Genomic DNA, 22,942 nt, shown 5'->3' with positions numbered 1-22,942 from the left:
GTGGTGACCTCCTCCCAGGCTACCTTTGCATCATCAGCCCGTGGAGGTCTGCTCACAGTTCCGTATATTCGGACACTGCGAGCTTGGACCTCCCGGACCAAAACATCAGTTTCCTCCTGGGAGAAGTTTGGCCGTCTGACGCTGCTGCTCTCTTCTGCCATGGCGAATTGAGTAAACTCTCCTTACGCCTTCGCGCGGCGCATTTAAGGGCGAGGAGAGGGGCTCATTTGATTGGTGTAATGTGTGTAAAACCCACTCCAGGCCTTCTGTCCTCCCTCTTTCTGACTTGCGCAGGTAGGAGGGACGGAGGTGGGAAAGAGGAGTAGCTGCGCCAGGCGCACGGTGTGCCAAACTTGCAAAATCTGCCTGGCCGCACCCAGCTGGTGAAGCGCAGGTGCGCTGCGCCTCGCCCGGTCTGTGAAACTAGAGCCCGCAGTGTAAAAGGGGCTTATAACTGCTTCTCAAACTAAATCAAACTTTAACGTTCATTAAACATGAGCTCATATATATGTAACAGTGACATCTGAATTTCTGTAACCTTTTTAAAACGACTTCATGTCTCTGCTTCAAGATGAGGAGATTTTAAATGTTTGTTCTTGGATTATTCTCCCACAGGGATTAACAATCTGTTTATTCACCATTTTTCTGGGCATGTTGACCACTCTCAGAGTTTGATTACGCAGCAACACACATGACACTGAGCGCTTACAGGATCAGATTTACATAATCCCTGCTTCCTGACATATGAAAGGTGTGATCATGACTGGACTCTAATGCTTTCTGTCTTTCTCTCCCCCTCCCTTATCTGTCTGTCATCCCAGGAGCTTGTACCTACGAGGGATCGCTGTATGCGGTAGGTGCACCCACCCTGTCTTGTCCTATTTTACCTCTCTGGTATCACTGGTTAAGATTTCCTCCCCGTCCACTCACAGAATTAGGATCTCGAGTCCGTCTGTGAAGCTTAATGGGTATTTGCTCATGTATTATTCACAGGGGACATCACCAGGTTAGCATGACTGACGGTTGAAGATGTGTGTATGTGCAGAGATAGGTGGTAAAAGGCGTGTGTATGATCAGTAGGGATTGCTGCGTACATCCTCTGTTGTCTGAGATGTACCCGAGAAGATGTGTCTCATCTATAATGCATGCCTCATACTGACTTTGTGGATGATAATGACGATGAGAGGGAGTATGATGCAGCTCGGCAGCAGGCCCTGGCTGCTAAAAGAAGAGCCGTCGACTCCCGCTGCTCTGTCGATTGAAGGTTAGGCTCTTTTCAAAGTTAGACAGAAGTTTGTGATGAGCTATATTCCCGTGGCTCTGCTGAGTAACATTCGGGGTTTTGCTCTGAGTTGGGCTTTTGTTTTATAGTCTTTTAAACCCTGCTGCAGGATCCTCATATCCTGGCTCGTGACTTATTATAATGTTTTAAGTTTGTCGTGTTTGGCTTTAGGCTTCGACTGATGGAAGTCGCCTTGTTCCTCTGTGCCGGGTGCAGAGAGTTGCCCAGTTGCACTAAGTTTGAGCCGTAGAAAGTGGAGTTTGAGACAGAGATGTCAGTTGATATATGCCGTTGTACTTTTTAGACACATTGTTTTTGTATTCTCCTCACCGCTACAGTTATCCAATATTGTGATATTGTCTGTTATCTGTTGCTGATAAGATGTAAGTTTGTCTCTGACCGCGGTTACATGAAAAGTCTCAGGTGAAGCTGCGTTTGTCTTCTATTATTACTTAGCACATATGTTGACACTTGACATTTCAACAATGCTTTGCTTAATGCGTGGTTAGGTTTCGGCCACAGACTGTATGAAATAATGGACGTAGCTACCTTGACGTCATTGATTGGTACGCAGACTGCCATCTTGAGGTCTTAAGTTGGGCAATTTGGCCATTGCCACTGTAATTTTTTGGAGCCAGAAGTGACCATATTTGGACGAGAGGGTGGAGCTGTAGAGGAGTGAGGGGTGGATCTGACTCTTGGGCTGTGGTGACACCTCACAGACAGCCTGTCATGCTTAGCGTCCCCGCCCTTAAATATGTGTAACTTTGGGCCTTAACAAAATGGAAACACATGAGTTATAAAATCATTTACTCCCTGTTCAGTTGTCATGAATGTTCGAATTTGCTACAGAGACCAAAACCATTTTTTGTACCAGACTGTAAATATGTTTATTTCTGCTGTAACGTTGGGTATTTTAACATGGGGGTCTATGGGGATTTACTTTGTCTTGGAGCCAGCTCAAGTGGCCATTCGATGAACTGAACGGCATTCCAGCATTGGCTTTGTTTTTCAGCCCCAGAGTTTGCTGCCACAGATGTATAAAGAGAACTGGATACAGCACTGGGGGCAAGGCCTTGTACATTCTTATTAAAAGTTGAGCAGTGGTGCATGAAGCCTTGGAGGTTCCCACTTGGTTTAGACACAAAAACCAGTTGGTTATGGTTTGGAAAAGATCATGTTTAGTTTTAAATACCTGGTTTTTGTGCCACTATCCCTGCTGAAAAAACAGCAAGTGGTTACTAAAAACACCCATGTTTGGGGGCTGAAAAGCCGCAGGAATGGCTTAACAAAGTCATGACCACGGCCCTGTCCAAATACCCGCACTTGCACCCTAGTGCCCCTTAATTGTGCGCTCCTGCTAAGGGGCGCAAGTGCATAGGGTGTCCCAATTGTCTTGTGTTGTTATCAAGGGGTGCAAACCTGCGCCCTTAATGCACCCCTTCCGAAAGTGCGCATCAGACCTCACTTTGCTGAAGGATTTTACCCAGAATCCTCCGTAGTGTCGTGACGTTTCGAACAGCCAACCAATGGGAAGCCGAAGGAGAAAGCAACGGAAAGAAACGTAAAGAAATGGAAAGCAAAACAACCGAGAGCAACGGAGCTACGTTAACAGTAGAGTAAAAAAAAGACGTTACAGCTAATATACACATTATTAACAGGTAAATTCAAGAGTATTTAATTTAATTTACCTGTTGGTTGGGCATCAGCATAAATACTTGGATCTGATGTAGATGCCGCCTTCTCCTGCGGCTCCTAATCCTCCTCATCATTCGCTGATTGTATCTATTTATCATTTGCAGCAGCAGTGCTGCGAACAACGTTATTTCCTCTAACGCCATGTTTCGTCTCCTAGGAGACGGACCAGCTGGACCCAAACGGAAGTGACGTGTACACAACTGTCCCAATTCTCCTTTTTAAACAGCGTCGGTCCCTTGCGCACTTACGTCCCTAACTGCACTTTCGGCAAGTGCACTTCCTCAGACCTAAGACCTCAGGGCGCAAGTGTGGGTATTTGGACAGGGCCCACCTTTGTTGTTTGTCAGTCTCGAACTGTGGTCTGCAGCTTGTCAGGTGATACCCCATCCATGTCCCCCTCCTCCTCCCGATGACGAAATAAGCTTGTCTACCACTTCACATTAGAAACACTGATATGATAGGTATGAAACATGCAAATGAAACATCTGTGGTTTGCAGAAATGTGCAATGCCAACATTTTATTCTGGCTACTGGGCTAAAATTTCCCCACCAAAGACGAGGTGTGATGGTGGGTCACTTTGCCTTAAAGAGCTTCAGGTTCTTAAAGAAATAACGTACGTCAGACTTGAGTGGAAGGACTTTGTATCCAGTGATGTCCTGAGTGCTGTTTCAGGAGATTTTCCACCCAAAGGAGGGTAAAAGATGAAACAGTTAAAGACATTCACTGTCAGCACTGGTTGTACTTTGAAGTGCTTCAACCAATAGATATCTCTCCTTTTATTGGTCAAGCCCAAGTAAGAAAAAAAAAGAAAATCTGCTGCTGTACACTTTAGAAAAACACCACTTGTGTCTCGCAACAACTGGTAATCTCTCTTAAAAAGCCTTAAACATGGTTCTCAGTGGTTCCCATGCAGAATAATGATGAACTCCTGCTTCTTTCCTGCTGTGTTATCAGCATAATTACAGTAAAGCTTAAACAGCGCGCAGTAACATACCTACAACTACCTGCAGTCATGTAAATGCACGAGAACACATCCTGCCTCCCGTGTTACTAATCCCCCTGGCTTTGAAGGGGGGTAATTGTTAGAGCAAGGATGTAAAGACAGAAATGGTTCAGTTGGTGTTTTAGGAGGGAAGAAGGAGTGGTGGTGGAGGAGCAGAAGGGAAAGGAGGAGGAGGGGGTTTGTGGGAAAAAGGAGAGGGCAGGGAGACAGGTGGGCCGTCCCAGCATGTTTGAACACAGTCAGGAAAAAGGCCCTTCTGGAGTTCAAAGTGAAGAACTTCCCCCCCAACACCTGGAGTGGTGGGCAGATGGGAACAAATGGAAAATAAAGAAACACGCAGATTAAAGTGCAGAAGCCCTCAGGCCTCTCTGTGTGGTGAAAATAATCATAAGAGCCAAAACAGCCTTCTCACACATGATCAGTGTTCTCTTTCTTCTTTTTCCAGACTTTAATTTCTGAATTTGATTAGCTCTGGTGTTCAGCTTGATTTATGCTCAATAATAACTCCACGAACAAAGGTCATTATGATCATTCCTCACAGCTAAATTAAGAAAAGACATAAAGGCACAATTATATATGTGAGATGACATTTAAGAGGCATTTAAAACCATGGGGTATGTGCATTTCAGAGCAATAAAACAGCATTTCTCATTCTTCTCTAAGATTTCTCCCACAATTTTAAAATGGTTCCAGGACTTAAAATAACCAAATTATTCTTTCATGCATCTCCAGACCTCCCTGTAGTGTTTAGGATCCCTAGATAAGGGTTTCCAGGGTAATGAGTTCACCTCATGTGTAGCAGGACAGACACTAGTTTTGGATGTTGCTTTAAATCACAGAACATGTTTTATTCACCCTGTGCGCTGTCAGAATGTACGACTTCTACACTCACAATTTATAGTCACAACTGTAGACAAGAACGTGTGGTCAATTTTTTCCAGTCTGTACGTTTCCACACACTTCAAGAACCTGGTTACAGTTCTTCAGTAAGATGATTTCTTTAAGGTCCAATGCGTAAGGTTTAGGGGGATTTAATGGCAGCTAGCAGGGATGACTGCAGATTGCAACCAGCTGAAACTTCTCCTGGTTAGTATTCCTTCAGTGTTCATCGTTCAGTGGGTTTTTATGGGGAGCTGAATTATCTACAGAGGACTCTTCTCTCCAAAACAAACAGACGAGGTGATTAAAACCGGTAAAACACTGAATAAATCAGTTTCATGTTTCAAATCAGTGTTTTTCCAATGCTGTTTGGCATGTTGTTGGGCTTGTTAGCCCAGCACCTGCTAATATGTGCTCACCTTTCTTCTCTGATAATTTAATATTCAGATGCTCAGGAGGTTTTTGCCAGGAGCAAAATTATCCACAGAGGTCTCTTCTTCTCCAAACCAAACAGACCAGGTGGTTAAAACACTGAATAAATCAGTTTCATGTTACAAATCAGTGTTTTTCTGATGTTGTCTTGCATGTTGGAGACGAGCAGCGAGCCCGGCACCTGCCAATGTGTGCTGAACTTTTTGTGTTGACCTTTTTCCAACCTTAATGCTATCCCAGAGGTTCAGAAGGTTTTTACTGGGAGCTGAATTATTCACAGAGGTTTCTTTGACTTTTACACAAACAGACCTGGTGATTTAAACCCTTTTATATTCTATTTCTGCCAATATATACCTCTAAATCCTCACACTGGACCTTTTATAGATCTTTAAAGTGAAACCTGGTTTCTGTAGCACGGGATAAGAGAAACATGACATCACCAGATAGTTTTCTCCCGGAGAATGCTGGTTTCTTGGCAATGTAAGTGGAACTGGAACCTAATTGGCTTTTTAAGTGTACAAATGTGCTTGATAAAGACTTCAGACAGGGAAATAACAGCCAAATGACACTGATACAGTGAAAATCAGCGAGCCATGCTCACAAAATAAGGTCGGGGAGAAAGCTGATTACTGAGCTGCTGCATGTATATATGGATTTACAGGAACCAGGTCACTTTAGAGCGTGTAAACACGATTACCTACATAACCTGGCCCCTTAAATATAAACGCAGTGATTGACAAGAAACAAAAATATGGACTCACATGGCTTATGGATTATGGTCTGTGTTTTGCGGCAAAGTTAAGTTGTGTTGTAACACAGCAGAGACTAGTGACTACAACACTCTAAAATAATAAAACTCATAAAACAAGTCTTTAATGAATGTTCTCACAGCAGCCATATGGGATATTGGATGAAGGGACTTCAGCCAATCAAAATTTCTCATATGCCAAATATCCGATCGTCGTTAAATGTTAAGGCGATTAATCATGCGTTGCAGCTCCCCAAAGCGGAGGTTGCTGATCACCCTTCATTTTCATCAGCAGAGATGTCTTTGTGGTTTTTTTTGCTGCCAAGACTAACATTTTGTGTTCATCATTTTTTGGAATTTATTAAAACAAAAACAGTTGGCTTGGTCTTCAAAACCCCATACTGATCAAAGAAATGATGATTTTCACACGTGGTACAATGTGTGAGATGGATTTACAGGCAGTGAGACACTGAGGAGCAAGTCCTTACATTCTGCCACAGAGAACAGTCTAGTTCCCACGGATGTATTGATTGGACCTTTTTATGGGTTCACTTTCTACTGACAACTTCCAAGAGACCATGGGAGGCGGTGTTTGGCTGATGTTCCACATCCGCACTAAATCATTTATCAGTCAGCTGTCTCTCAGCTCCTGTAACCTGATCAATCAGATCAGACCCACTGGAGGTCGTGCTCAGAGAGGCCTGTATCTGCTGGGTGTAAACAGCAAGTGACGTCACCCTCAGGTCATCTTAAACATCCCAATCTGGTCAGCTCATGCCAGCCTGTAGGCTTACACTGGGTACTAAACATAGCTACCAGTGGAGGAAGAAGCTCTCAGGTACTTTATTTAGAGCAGATGTTATAGAGAACAGGAACTGCAGTTAGTTTTATTACATTTTTAAGTGGTTAAATTGCAGTTATTTTTAATTGTGGGGTATCTAACGTTTCGTAATATAGTCTCTGACTTGTTGGGAACTCGATCAGTATCCCATAGAGCAAAAAACTGCAAAAAAAATACAGGCTGTGGACAGCCACAGACGTTTAACTATGGCCCAATGGTGGCTGATGGTTGGCTCAGTGTGTTGAGGGGGATCTGACTTTTTTAGTTCAGTCCTGACTAATTATGAACTTGATCAGTATCCCCAGGAGCCAAAAACTCTGCATAGAATACAGGCAATGGACATCCACAGATGTTTAACTATGGCCCACTGCTGACTCAGTGTTGGCTGATGGTTTGCCTGGTGTGTTGTTAAATTGCAGCCATTTTTTGAACTAATCTGTATCTAAGCATTCAGATTTAGTCTCTGATTTGTTGGGAACTCGATCAGTACCCCAAAGAGCAAACAACTGCAGAAAATGCAGGGAATGGACAGCCCTCAGATGTTCAACTACGGCCCAGTGCTGGCTCAAAGATGGCTCATTGTTGGCCCAGTGTGCTGTTTAATGGCAGACATTTTCTGAACTGAGGTGTATCTAACTCTTCAAATTTAATCTCTGATTTGTTGGGAGCTTGATGAGTATCCCAAAGAGCAAAAAACATTGCAGAAAATACAGGCAATGGACGGCCACAAATGTTCAACTATGGCCCAGCGATGGCCCAACGATGGCCGATGGTCAGCTGAGTGTTTTGAGGGGAATCTGACTTTTTTAAGTTCAGTTTCTGACTTATTGTGAACTTGATCAATATCCCAGAGAACACAAAAACTGCAGAAAATACAGGCAATGGACAGGCACAGATGTTCCACTATGGCCCCCTGCTGGCCCAATGATGGCTAATGGTCAGCTGAGTGTTTTGAGGGGTATTTGACTTTTTTATTTCACTCTCTTACCTAATTGTGAACTTGATCAATGTCCCAAAGAACAAAATACTGCAGGAGATACAGGCAACGGACTGGCACAGATGTTCAACTATGGCCCACTGCTGGCTCAATGATGGCTGATGGTCAGCCCAGTGTCTTGTTAAATTGCAGCCGTTTTTTAAACTGAGGTGTATTTAACTCTTCCAATTTAGTCTTTGATTTGTTGGGAACTCGATCAATATCCCCAAGAGCAAAAAACTAAGGTGAAAATCCAGAGAATGGACAGCCACATATGTTCAACTACGGCCCAGCGCTGGCCCGATGATGGCTGAAGGTCGGCTCAGCATCTAAGGGCTGAAAATATCTCCAGATGAGATCTAAAATGCACCACCAAACTAAAATGTGGCCTTTTTAAGTGACGTTCTGATCATCTTAATCTGTTAAGTGATTAGAAATCAGATAAATGTTAAAATAGTGCAAAACTTCTCTAGAAAGCAACAATACCTCCAAAAATATACTGAAGTACTTGAGTAAATGTTGCTGTATCCTCCTCTCCATTCCTTTTACCCAACAATTGTACACTATAAAGCCAAAAGCATTGTGGGTAATGTGTTCTACGTGCATCCTGGCAGATTTAAAATAACTCCAGACTCACTGTGGCGGTGCAGCAGTGTGCCACCAGGCCTGACACACTGCTGAAGTGCAGCATATAGCCCCTCAGTGAAGGACAGCGGGGCTCGGCAACATGCAGCACCATGTCCAAATATATCACCTGCCCCCTCAAGGCTTGAATTCCTGGCATTGCAAGTCACCGTTTCTGTAGGAATCAAAATGTAGGGCACCTCGAGAATAGCACCATCAGGGCGGAGGTCCATGCAGTTACGCCAAGATTTTACAAAGAGGGGTAGAGCTTTGGATTTAACAGAGCATTAACCTGAACAGAGCTGGAACGTTGTGTGGGTGCAACTCCAAACTCCTCTTGATCTCACCGGCTCACAGTGACGTGTTGTAAGGTTAATATTTCTTCCTGTCTGGACTGGTCCCAATAAATTTCTTCTTGTTTCATCCCAATCCTCCCACTTTTATTTTTGAGTCATTGTTCTCTAGTGCTGAGTATCGAAGCTCCAGCCCAAAGAACGACTCATAACCAGTCCTGAATGTGTAACTGTTGCTAAATGCATAAAAATGAGGAATGCTTTTTGAATCCGATGTTACTTCAGTGGTTAATTTTTTAACATGCTGAGCTTATGCACACATCAATGCACATATGTTTACAGGAATGCAGTGCTGTTTACGGCGTGATGAGCCATAAAAGATAATGAGTTTTGCTGTGCACATATAGGGAAAAACCGTCTTATGTCTCTTTGAACCTCTGTAATCTCTCTGAAGTGCCTTAAACACAGCTCTCAGGGCTGTAGTTGTGGTTGGTGGTAGGCCTGTACTGTATGCATATATCAGGTATCTCTGGATTTATGTAGAGAAAAAAATAATCATTTCCATTTGTTGTCATGGCTGCAGCATGTAAAACAGCTCTAACATGATAATAAAACATGTAAATTCCTCCCAGTTCCTGCGCACTTTCCCATCCCCCAAAAGTAAATCACTCTCCAGTTTTGGATGTGTAAATGATGCTACATAAAGAGGCGTCATGATCATAAAAGTGATGTCCAGAGGGAGTCCTGGTGTCTGTTTAATCACATCATCACTGGTTGAAGTCCCAAGGACATTTATTGCATGTCTCTCTTTCAACTCTTATGGTTTCCTAATAATTTAGTGAAAATTCCCCTGCATTACCTCCCACGATGGCCGGGTTATCACTCCGCCTTCAAGAGGAAACTAGAAACACCTTTAATTTCTGACATAGTCAAAACTATTCAAGTTCTGCTTGAGCACAACCCAAAAATTAAACCATGACCACTCACCCCTTGATTTTTGAAGTGTGTTTGTAGTAAATTTAACGCATGATTCGTTTAGTCTCATTAGTGACAGTTAACTGTTGACAGCATTAAAATACCTGGAGCACTGATGAAGAATGCGGGTTAATTATTTAACTGAAATTCTGTTTGGGGTGTCCTGATTATCAAGACACCGACGTGCCAAACAGAAACAAGTATTTTGCAATTATTGATTTACTTGAACCTTTCATGAGGGTATTTTTTTTTTTTTTTTTTACATAGAGATACCATATATTAAAACAGTTATTTTTTGCCTTATTTGTTATTTCCAGAGCAGAAATCTAAACCTAAATGTGTATTTTGGATGTTTCTCATCCACTAGTCTGAAAGACGACATGTTATAGAAGCAAAATAGCCCAAAATCTCAAACTTGACCAGTGCATGAAACACCATATTTTCACCTGTTGTGTCTCGCCTTAATACTGTTCGTACATATGTCTGCAAAAACTAATGCACCAAAATTTGTACATGTCATCGTGAGCCAGTAATTTCTGTCTAACCCACAATGTATTTGGGAAGGCTGTGATCACTTGACGAATGCACTGACAGGAGTAAAGGACACGACATCACCGTGTTTCTTTTTCTAAACCTAAGCACATTAACTTTACTTGCCTAAACCTAACCCAAGAGTCAGCAACGTTTACTAACCCTAACCCTGCAGGTTACACAGTTCTACAGTTGGATAACGTTGGAATCAATTAAAGCCTACAACAATAATAAATGAAAATTAAAACATTCAAAAATAACCCTGATTCTTTTCCATGTAGCATCATTTTTGGTCAAAGCCACAGGGAGCCGTTGGAGAAAGGCTAAGCAGCCACTTTTCGTTAAGTACGTATCTGTACATGTAGAACATTACATCATTCTTGGGGTGCTAATTCTTTGATATCATGCAAACCATTGTATGAGAATATGTTGCTGCCAGTGGTGGAAGAAGTACTCAGAAACTTCAGCCTGTTTCCCTGCTGTAAGCGGCAGCAGGTCTCTCTCAGTACTGAACCAATTTTGAAAATTGTTGTCTGCATTTGTCACTTAGACAAAAATACGGGAAAATAGTGTCCAGGTTAAAAATGATGAAGTTTCCCTTTAGGTACTGCACCCAGGTACATTCCACCACTGATGGCTACATAATAAAAACACCTTTTTAGTGAAGTCAAAGTTGTAAAAGAAAATTCACCAAAGCAGCTGATGACTCCTCAATAACTGACTTTTTAAATCATACCTGACATTTATATTCTCCTTGTAAATCTGAGCACCCCTGATCACTTTTCTTCGCAGTACCTCCTTCCTAAAGTTAACCTCCGTATGTAATTTGCAGCACCTGAAATGCAGTGCAGCTTCAGTGCACCAAGGTGATCTCTCAGGAAAATAGTTTTGCAGAACATTTCCAGTCACCGTCAGAAAAACAATCTCAGCAGTACGTCTGATTGCTGCTGCTGCCCGACACGCTTCACAACTTGAGTCTGATGACGCCGACTGGAAAAAAAGAAAAAGCTCAGACTCAAATTAAAAGGAGAATACAGTGAAGGCAAATACAATGAGCTATTTTAAAAGCGCCTATCTCTAACTTCCTCTGTGCCGAGGGGTAATATCCCCAGCACGCGTATTCATATCCATCCACATTGTGCCCGTTGGGGTTCGGTGGTGAAGTATGACATTAAAAGCACTAATAGGATCTGACTGCTGTTGGACAGAATATGTATATTAGCGGAAACTGCCTTTTTACCAGGGCCCCTCGGTGGATTAACGCTCAAGCTGTAGTGCTAATTCCTCTGTGACGACCCGGTCGCCACTGACTGGTGTTCACGCTGCTGTTTCCCCCCCGCGGGGCTCTAAACGACCCATGTGATCAAAGGAAAAGCCAAATCAGACCTCGTGTCCCCCCCGAGGGATGAGACAAGCACCGCAGGAATGCTTCAAGGCTGCAGGAGGGAAACATACTGAGAGTGGAGCAAAGTATTGAAGAGGGGGAAAGAGGCAAAACAGAAGGGTCAACAGTCTGGGACAAAATAAAAGCAGGAGGGAGGTGTCTGACAGCAGGAACCTGACATCACCTAGGTCCTGTGGGACAAAGTCTGTGTGTCAGCATTTTCCTTTTAGAAATCCTGGACAGGTAGAGTCACCGGACTGCAGTCGCTGTTCTCTCCCTCTTTTGAGAACTAAACTGGATTCAGCACTTTTGACCCAACGTCTTAGAACAAGTAGTTTTGAACTTAAAAAAAAAGTTAATGGTGAACACTGACTTCATGCCATGCTGAATATCAGTTTTAAAAAGACATTTAGCCTCTTACTGAGTCCTGAAGTCATATTTTCTTACAACAAGCTAAATATTGTTCAGTGTGGAGAGAATTTATTTACCTTTATGTTGCAAAAATCAGCTTTTAACGAGGCTTATAACATCGGTTTTGTCGTGTTTTAAAAGCTGCTGTTACTCCATATTTTTCTGATTGTCAACGAACCCCATGACAACAGAGCAAAACCAGCAGTGTGTTAGTCCGTCTCTCAATACTTTTGGACCGCTCTGTCCTGACTGTGGCTCTCAGCTCCAAAACCATTGGTTCCCTGCTGATGACATCACTCTTTAAGTTCACAAATATATCGTTAAGCAAATGCTACTTAGACAGGAGGAAATAGTGCATTTGTTGGGGATGGTTTATTGAATTAAGACTTGAGTGTGAAGGAGGGATGAAGCAGGGATGACATACAGCGAAGGGCCGCCGGCTTTTGTACATGGGATGCCCGCGCTAACCACTGAGCTACCGGGCACCCCCATTGCAGATTTTTGTGCCTAAACACAACCACATGTTAACCACAGCATTGTTGAAACAAAGTTTGTAACATATCTGTGGTTTTCAGAAACGTACAATACCAGCATTTTCTCAGGTGACTGGGTTGATTTGTGGACGCAGGAAAATGTATGTGGCTTGAGTCAAAACAAACTGCAGTGTGTGTTCATGGTTAATGAAGCAGCATGTCATCCAGTGACTCATTATGGGACTAAAATATGAAGCCAAATGTTTTGTGAAGACTCATTTTGTGTTCTTTGGGGACGAATTTTTTCTGCTCTTCTCAGTGACTGCTCTGTATTTTGGAAAAATTGGTTTCTGCAAATTTAACACTTCACTTCCTTTGTGCTGCTGAATTTAAGAGTTTAGGAGAGGCAGGGGCAGGCAATACTTCAACAAAATCCTTTATTGAAATTCAGGGTATTATATGGGCATATTGGAGTGTTTTAAAAAGTAATGTTGTCAAACTTAATTAATTTTTGATGGAATGAATAATTCTAAGTACATTTTAATTTATAAACCAACAAAATTAAGTATTGAAGTTCACTTTTTTCTGTACAAAATCTGTAAAGTATGCTTTCTGATATCATGGATAAGAGATGAGCCATTCATTGTGTTGCGTATTAATGTTTAATGTGCTCTTGTCAGCGCTAACTTTCTGATGCTTGATGACCGAAAATGTTGCATTTTCGTTGTTGTTTTGTGCCAAGTTTGTGCCGACGGTGTGCAGGAATTTTAATGCTTTTTTTTTCTGCATGATGCCATGTTTTCCCTTCATGCTGGGTTTGCGTTTGACAGAACTTAGTATGTGACATTTACACACATTTGACATATGTCTCTGTCTGCAACTTTGTGTTTTTGCTGCTGACCGTCTTGGCCAGGTCTCCCTTGAAAAAGAGATTCTTAATCTCAACGGGACTAACCTGGCTAAATAAAGGTTAAATAAATAAATAAATATTTTTTTTATTGGTGTTGTGATATTATCCATTTGGTAAAACAGGTACAACAGGTTTGGATTTTGGAGATGAATCAAAGTTCAGGGACTCATTAGCGACCAGATTAAGAGCTGATGATCTCGACTCTCATATGTCATCTGTCTTGTTTTGATGCCATTTAAACTTTTGACACAGCTGGAGGTTTGTTTTGGTGCTCAGCATCAACATGACATCAAAAAACAACTTCAAGCGCACAGTAAAGTTCAGTCACATCTTGAACTGCTGCCACTGTTCTAAGGATAAAAGCTTGTTTTAAAAACTTCTTTTACCGCACCAGACTCATTGTATAGTTTTATTTGTTAGACTCGGAGTGTTGAATTCTCCAAATTAAGCCGCGCTCCAACTCCAGCACATCCTGTTCCTCCCTGTTCGTCTCTTTTTAGAAGTTTCCCTGCTGCTGTGATGTGTGAAGTTCCCGACATAATGAAGAGAGCGCCGGCCGCGCTGATGTCAGGAGAATAGGGGCTTTTTCAGAAGCACTGTGGCCCAGGACACACAGAAATAGATCATTTGAGGACTTGCCATTCGCGGCTCTACCACATCTGAATTATTAAGTGGCCCGAGGCTGTGAAGTGCCTACACACTGGCTGCTCTTTTCAAGATGCTTTTAAAGCTAAACTGCTTCTTGCATCTCGAATCCCTCCGTACTTTTGAGCCAGAGCAGCAGTTTCCCATTTGTTTTGCTCAGGGGAGAAACAGTATAAAAGTGCAGCGTGATAACAGTGTTGTTTTATTTCCGTGTCCATCACCAAGGCTGGTTTAGATTGCAGAGAAGCATTAAAGTTTCAAAACACCTTGAGCCTTATTTAGTGAGGCGCTACAGGTTGTTAAAATTCTTCTTCAGCTCTTGAATTCTTAAAACCCAATGAAACGATTACTTTCTGGACACGGCAATGGCACTACTAATACAGATTAATGTGAACAAAACTACTCTTGTTTTTTGGCCTTCCTTGCACATTTAAACAACATTCACTCTCCTGAAAGTGTGGATGCATTTGTGAAAACAGTTTTCACGTTTCAAGTGTTTCTTTTACTTTCTTTTTATGTTAATTTGTCATGTCAACCATAAAGCATACAGCTGAATGAAACTGTGTCAGTTTCGGCACCAGAGTATAAAAACAGCAAAGGTCTGATGATGTGAAAGTTGCATGTAGGTCAGTGTTATATCCAGGAGGAGGGTGGAGAGAGGAGAGAGGAGGAGAGGTGCTCACAGCCTAATGCAAGAGAGGAGAGAGAGGATGACTGGACGTGTGGAAAGTTTTGCAAGGCCAAGTACAGATGGAAAAAAGTACTGTGTTTTGTTGGTGCAGACGTGTTGCGGCAGGTCCAGGTGAGAAGATGAGGTATGATTCAGGAAGTCCAGTGGAGTAACCCATCCATGAGTTTAAGCTTATTAGATGACGCAACACTGCAGATTTATAATACTGTTTTACACCTCATTAACCATCCTGTGAGGTGTAGAGTGTAGAGTTACTGTAGTTCAGTATACGCGCTGTTTTGGCTGTTGCCATCTCAGTTTTTTTAGCCAGAGGCGACCATATTTGTATGAGTAGGTGGAGCTGTGGAGGAGCGAGAGGTGGCTACATCCACATTAATACATTTTGTTTTAAAGCGCCCACTTATTGAAACATTCACGCCTAGCGTCCACACTTTCACGGCACCATTGAAAAGGCTGCTTTTGCAATTTCACCAGTCTTGTTTGGGTACAACTTTCCCATCGCCATGGCTCCCTCCGACGATGCATAATGCTCCCGGTACTACTCTGATATGTTGCTTTATTTGCTTTGTAACGGTCCTACTGTTCATCATCTCTGTAGTATTTTCTCTAACTAAGCAACCAACCACAGCATAGACAATCTGCTGCCTGTTTACATGAACCCTTGCATGCACATTGTATGTGAATGGTCATGTGGTATGCTTTCATTCTCTTTCAAGTGTGTTGGTATGGACGGAGGTTATTTCTGCAACTGCTAAAAAGCTAATGTGTACAGAAATTGCTTTTGTTTTAAAACATTTTAAGATTAAAACCTGTGAGTGTACGTGTTGCCTGTGGTGACGCCTCGCAGACAGCCTGTCACTTAAAGTGACCGCACCCTTAATAAGGCACAACTTTAAGCCTTAATAACATTTAAACAGGTGAGTTATATAAAAGTTTACCCTCAGCGCAGTTGCCATGAATGTTTAGATTAGCTATAGAGACCAAACTGTTTCTGTACCAGGCTATAAACATGTTTTCTTTCTGCTGCAAAGATCAGCATTTTAACATGGGGGTCTATGAGGATTGACTCGCTTTTGGAGCCAGCCCCAAGTGGCCATTAGAGGAACTGCGGTTTTGGGCAATTCCACTTTGGCTTCGTTTCTTAGCCCCAGAGGTTGTCACCATGGATGTATAAAGAGAAGTGAATACAGTGTTGGAGGCGGGGCCCCATACAGTCTTATGAAAGTTGCGCAGTGGTGCATGAAGCCAAAAAAAGTTCTACATCCTGGGTATATAACTACCCTGAGCTTTCAAATTGTTGGGCAAGCACACCAGAGACTTTGTTGGTAGAGCAGCTCAACACGGTTTAGTCCTCCGCTATCTGTCGTGTGGCTCTTCTGAGACTTTCAAAATGTGATTGGATTGAATGCATCAAATTCTGATAGTGACACAGGTCACATTGTGGGGGTTGTGACACTCAAAAAAATGCATCCACTGATTTTCAGACATCCCCTTCACAATGTAATTCTATGGGAAAAGGTCTTTTTGGTCCAAAGGCTTGATGTGACGGACCTGGAAGTTGTAATTACATGGTTTGGCCACTGTTAAATTGGCTTCAAAGCCTGGTGCTTTTCCTGGAGGCTGGGTTGCCACTTGGTTGGGAGCCCTGCTGTGTTAAAACCTCTTCTGTGCCAACGCAATAACAACACTGAAATGACTGAGGACGCAGTGCTAATGTTGGCACTGCCTTCGGGGATGGATAAAGAGGGAACGATGAGACAAACTGGAGAAGGATGGGTTTTTGGCTTCATTCTAGTAATTATTTATTTCCATCTTTCATGTGATGACCCCTCAGAGGGCCCTGATCCTTGGGTTGAGACGCTGTCCCACGCCTCAGCAGTGCTGCCGGGGCTAAATGAGAGCTCGCCATGCTCCCTCGACTGGAACTAAGCCTTTTTTTTCCCTCCACCAGCTCTCTGCAGACATGCAGAGCTGTGGAGGACTGGAGTGAAGTGGAGCAACCTTTGGCAAACACCCAGCTGCTCGGCTAATGGGCAAACAAACAAGCTAGCAGCCCCCCTTTCTCATCAACCCCCCTCCCACATGTGACCCTCCGGACCCTCCAGGCCATCCGGTGGTGGCTTTGACAGTTTCATCACTGAAGGTCTGGGAGGTCGTCAGCCTTTTGTCTCTCTCCTCATTCAGAGTGTTTGATTCCCGGCTCGCCATTCAAGCCAGTTTGCCTCTTATCTGTAAATACCAGCATGCGGCCCCCGAGCCCCGCTTCGTCTTTCTTGCTCTACTTTTCCTCCTGTCTGTGCCTGCAGGCTCTTGGAGCTACAAGTGTTTAGACAGAGAAGCGTTAAACTGAGCCAAGTCTTTGTCCCCGTCGGCTCAGACGGCCGTGTTCACACACGCTGCAGATCACAAACCTCCCATCCACAGGGCTCATTTTTTCAGCTCTATGCCGGGTTTCCCTCCTGTATCCTGTCATGAATACAGGAGGAGGAAGGAGAACATCTTCAGGGACAAACTGCTTCAAAAATTAATTCTTTTGTCTGTAAGAAAGGACTGGAGGAATTCAAATAGCTGTGAAGAATGAGAGCACACGAGGGAGTCTTTCATATGTGGGAGATTTTTACTGATTCTCTTGTGTTACAGAATAATTTCACTGTGCGAGGCCACAAAATCAGTCTCCGGTGTGTGTGTTAAAATGCACCGTGAGAATTAAAAGTCTTTTTTTATTCCATGAATGCACAAAATTTTTACCAGTTTACTGTCATCTGGAAGACAAGATATTCTAATGAGACCCTCTGCAACATAATAGGAAACAAAGCAAACTAAAAGCCACTCCAGCATGTGAAGAAAACTTCATGCATGTGCGCATAAAAGCTGACAGTAACACTCAACAGTCATACCAGACGGACTTTGAAGTTCTTTGTACTGTGTTATCTGGCTTCACATTCTGAGTTTTTATACATTTTCAGTAGAAATGAAGGTGCTTATGTTTAAGAATTGTGAATTTTGAAGAATTTTTGGCAAAACAGTTTAATTACAAGAAGAAAGCTGCAAATTGGAGCTAAAAACACACGAGACAGACAGATGTTTTTAGCTTTGTAGGATTAAAGATGTGAATGGTACAGTTGCACACTTTCTGAGCATTTGTAAAACGCAGGTGGTGGAAGTAAATAGTGGTCTTTGCCTCTTCAGCAGTTATTGCGTAAGTGCCACTCAGTAAATCTAAAGCTACTTCAGTGAAGTCTCTCTGAAAGACAGGAAGTATTCAGCTGACTTTCTCTCGATAATTAAAGGTAAAGTAAATCATTCACATGTCAGCAGCTTCTTTTTCAAATTCCGCAATGATTTTCCAACCCCTCCCTGCCCCCAATATCATCTCCTCATGGCCCTCTGGGAGGCCTGAGCACTTCACACGCCACCCATGGTCCAATCAGATGTCCAGATTGCTATCAGCACCGGCAGGATCCACGCAGAGAAGACGTGGAAGGACTGTGATGTTCAGGTAGCAGCAGGTCTGCCCTCCTCTTCATGTGTGCCCTCTTCTTCCTTTTCTGCCGTCAATTGCAATAATTCATTCTCAATCCGGCCCTCCTCTTCCCTCCTGCTGGAGTTTTTTTCTTTCCAACTAGGAAGTCAGTCTCTGGTCAACCACATTTTCCTTTGTGTCTGTCTGGATTATTGATGAAGCAGGTGAGGCGAAACCAAACAGACTGCAGGCAGAGTGAGCAGTTAAAGAGGTTCAGGGAGAAGACAGAGTAACACCAGCTCTAAATGTGGAAGCACTTTGAAATCAGTCAGTTGGATTTTAGGTTTGGGGCTGCAGCTATTGGTTATTGTCATGACAAATTTATCTGTTGATTTATGTTTTCTTTCACTGATTATTGTCTACAAAATAAATGACAATTTTCCAAAATCCAAACTCTCGTTTTATCAGACTAGCAGCCAGAAACCTGAATATATATAGATTCACTGTACAGTGACCTGAACTATTAATCACTTGTCAAAAGTTCAACATGTTCTCATTCCTTAAGGGCAAAACAGATTGCCTGTCAAGTGCCTTTCAGAGTGAGCCATATGTCAGTTACAGAAAACAAGTCATATGAGCGGTCTCTGAGTTGAGGTTAAGGTCTGGTTAAGTTAAGGCAACTACAACAGCTTGGTTAAAGTTCAGGAAAGATTGTATTCATGGTTTACAGACACCAATATTGGACAGTGATGATAGTCGTGATTGCAAGAGGTCTCCTGCCAGGAAAGCATGAAAATCAGTTGTTTGAGGTTGTGTTAGGGTGAGGAAATGATTGTGGTTTCGGTAAAATGTCAGTAAATTAAACTTATCATGTGTCGCGCATTAAATCAGTTGGTTATTTCAATTTTTAAACGAAGACCATGATCCTTTCTAACCTTAAAAGAATTCCTTACTTTCAAATCACCATTTTAAATGAATTACTCATTGCATGTTACCTTGAATTTGTGATGCCTCCAAGGTGAACCAAGAATCCAAAAACGGAGAAAAAAAATTCTTGATGAATTGATGTCCTAGGGGTCCACGTTTAACAACAGCAAAATATATGGAAACATTCATTTACAAACTCTCACACGTGTGCAGTGTAATCCAAGTCTCATTTAATCAGTCGTGTACTCAGTTCTTCCCAGACACGTGCACTTTCACTAAAACATTTGTGTTTAAAAAAGTTGCTTAAGTTATTTAAATAGTACGGTTTTCGAGAAACAGTATGTGTTTTGGAAGTTTGTAAATAGATGTTTTGATATAGTTTTGCTGTTGTTAATCGTGGTCCCCTTTGACTTCAATTCATCAAGAATTTTCTCAGTTATTGGCCTCTACGTTCACTGTAGTGGCCTGCAAGAAAAACCTAGGTTTTCTCTATGAATTCAACATAACACGGGGTGAGTAACTGTTGCACACTTGAGCACAAAGGAAGACTCTCAGGCGTGCATGAGTTTAAGATCCTTTACTTCTGTAAACACAGAAACACAAGCACATCAGCACGACCACACCGCGACATGCAGGCTGGCTGGGGGTCCACTTATTAATTAGTGCTAGCTTGCACCTCACTTAAAGGACCCTTAGGCTGCCTCAAAGTGCCTGTGAAGAGCTTTACTCATTTTATACACATTCTAACCCACTGCAAATATTAGCTGATCTTGTGCCCAACTATCAGATTACAAATAAATAAAAATAATGGCAGTCCAATAATGAGAAAATAGTACACACATAATACAAACTAAGAATGGGGGGTGTCCGCTTATATTGCCCACATTACTATGAGTCCCACATAACTGATAAATAAACTCTTTAACTAAGAGTTGTATGAACGTTTAATGGATTTGTCCAGTTTTAACATTTCCCGCAGTGCCACATCAATTAACAACATTTCCGGGCAATGTTAACAAAAACACTAATCCAGCTGACATTATGTGGTGACTGGAGTTTGGATTTGTATCGTCATAGCACGGTTTGTGTAATATCCTATAAAAATACACACCCAATACTTTGCTTGATACATTGTGAATTAGCGCCCTAAGAATGACGTTAAGTCCTTATCATAAAGTTACGTAGTTAATTTAAAGCCTTTGGAAACACAGCTTGAAATAGTAAAAATGCGTATATTTTATTAAAGTCGAGTGTCTCATTAATCATCCACAAAAGTCTGAGTGAAAATAACCATTCATAAGTATTAGAAAACCGGGTTTAAAAACAGCTCATTTTGCTGTTTAGACCATTTGCCTGGACAGAGTGGGCGTGGCAGATAACGCTCTGATTGACAGCTCCCTCGTTTTGATTGACACCTCCCTGGCTCAGCAATGGCTGCCACAAATTTAATCCAGCCGTACATGTTTGAGCCCTCTGATGATTCAGAGGACGAAGCAGAAGCCCTGCCAGCTGAAAATGATTCCTTTCAGGTGGTCACTGAATGGTAAGTTTCAAAATGTTTTGTGATTCATATTAATGTTACTTCGTAGAATAGTTAGCATAACTTTTACATGCAATGTTAGCTGAGATGAATGACAACGGGAGGCTAGCGCTTCGCCTTCCTTCATTGAGATACGTTTTCATTGAAAACATAAATCTGCTCTGTTCTTCTGATAATAGCCTTTTTCATTCAAACACATCCAGTCTTAGTAGATTAAATATGTCTGTACTCTGACACACACACTGACCCTCAAAGCGGGAGAGACCGGTGCCGGCCGGCTGTCTCTCTGGCGTTGTGTAGTAGTATTTGCCCACCTCGAATAATGTTCCCCTCCGGCTAAAATTGTGTTGTTTCCCGCAGCATCACCTCCGCGATTGGGGATATGTTTATGCGTAGCAAAGCTAACTGCTTGGGGTTAGGGGTGAGGAAGGGTGCACATTACGTCCCCTCCCCGCGAGCCGACACCGGCACCGGGCCCGGGGGGCAAGCCCGGCCGCTCACAAGCCGCCTCTTCCTGCAGCTCCATGAGCTGCAAAGGCTCGGATTGTCCGGGCTCTGGAGCCGGTCAACCTGATTCGAGTGCTGCTGGGAGCCCGCCAGAGGCAGAGCCTCTGCTGGGTCGCAGCCGAGCGGTTCAGCCAGTTTACGATCTGCATTTTCTAGACATCAGACTAGAAAGCTGTTTGTTGGCTCAGACTCAAAGAGGCAGATTTAGCTGGAGCAGAAAGGTTTTGTTGCGCTGCCACTGATTTCTAATTGTTTTTACATGTTTAATATTATGTACATAAGACCCTAAATTACATAGTTAGAAGGCTGTTGTGGATTTGGGTTTCCAGAGGCTTTAAAGTTACGGAGGTTAGGTTTAGGCAAGTAAAGTTACTGTTGTTAGGTTTGGGAAAAGAAACATGGTGAAAACATACCTTAAAATGACTCAAAGTTCACATGGTTCTGATCATGCCTCTCCTGGGAAAGTCTCGAGGGAAAGTTCCTGTGTTTTGTGACCCGTCTACCACCCCAACCTGCCTCCATACAAGACTACTCACTCACACCTTTTCCTTGTTTAGTCCCATCAGCGCATTGGTCACATAATCACAGCCTTTCAAAAAACATGAGATATGCACAAATTAATGTCTCATGATTACATGGGATATGTACGAATCTGGGTGCCTTACTTTTCATAGGAACACAAACGAACAGTTTATGACAGCAGCTCTAATGTTAAAGCCCTAGTGAAATAAAAAAATAACATTTTCCCAGTTTTAAGTCCGTGACACAGTTTTAACTCTTCATTTATCTCTATTTTAGTGTTTTTTTTTTTTAACATCAGAATCGTTCTTTTTTTTGTCTTTTCCTTTTAAAACTGTTTTGAATGTTTGATGACTCATCCTGCACTCAGGGGCATTCACAAAAGTTCATCCAATCAAAGACAAATGGCAATTTATTAGCGGAGCAATATGGAGAGAGATACGAAGAGTTGTATGTTTGGATGTCATTGGTCAAAACCTTTGTTTTCACTTCCAAAACAGTGTGGTAGAGGTCTAATGAAGGAGTTTAGTGTGGAGCCAACAGTCGCCTGTGGCTCTGTATCGTGCTGAACCCAAAACTTGTCAACATCTTAGTGATCTCATCAAATGCAAAGGATTTGATTTAAGTTCCTCTTGTAACTGTGCACCGCTCAAATATTCCGTTTCACTGGGAAATACGTCGCAGTACAGAAGATAAAGACACTAGAGACTGAGACTGCAGCCAAGACTTCCTGCTGCCTCATCTCACCTTTACTCAGAGTTCACGATCTTAATCCTAACCATGCTGCAGCTGCCACACACGGATATTATGGAAAGGGCGAATTTAAACATTGTCATCAAACTTAAAACCCCAATACTGATGTTTTTGTGTCTAGTGATAGGGTTGTTGTAGGGTGAGTATGCTTTAATCTCTTCAGCACTGATCAGGTTACATGGATTTAGAAACTCTGCTCCTCACACTTCTGACATTTACTTTTGACACATAAAGTAATTTTCTTGATTAATGCAACCCTGTGATTCCAACATCAACCTTTGTTACTGTAGCTGTCTTTATAACCTCACGTGTGTGAGGTGATAATTGTCACACCTGTTCTAAAGCTGACAGCAGCTGCTAATTGACGTTCAACCTTCTGTCTTTCATTTTGTTGTGTGTGTAACTATTTGATTTTAAGACCTTTTTCATTGGGTGT

General features: G+C 42.5%; 1 protein-coding gene across 1 annotated transcript in view; it reads left to right on the top strand.

The window, feature by feature from the left end:
• The window catches only part of fras1 (Fraser extracellular matrix complex subunit 1), a 399,990-nt gene that overhangs the window by 13,080 nt on the left and 363,968 nt on the right, over positions 1-22,942 (top strand). The window contains exon 2 of the mRNA XM_050050884.1: positions 822-853. Within this exon, the coding sequence (XP_049906841.1) occupies positions 822-853 (32 nt within the window). The remainder of the gene's footprint in view (positions 1-821; positions 854-22,942) is intronic.

The sequence above is a fragment of the Epinephelus moara genome, chromosome 8, assembly GCF_006386435.1.
Source record: "Epinephelus moara isolate mb chromosome 8, YSFRI_EMoa_1.0, whole genome shotgun sequence".
Lineage (NCBI taxonomy): Eukaryota > Metazoa > Chordata > Actinopteri > Perciformes > Serranidae > Epinephelus > Epinephelus moara.
The sequence above is the reverse complement of the archived record's forward strand: the minus strand, read 5'-3'. Positions and strand labels throughout refer to the sequence as shown.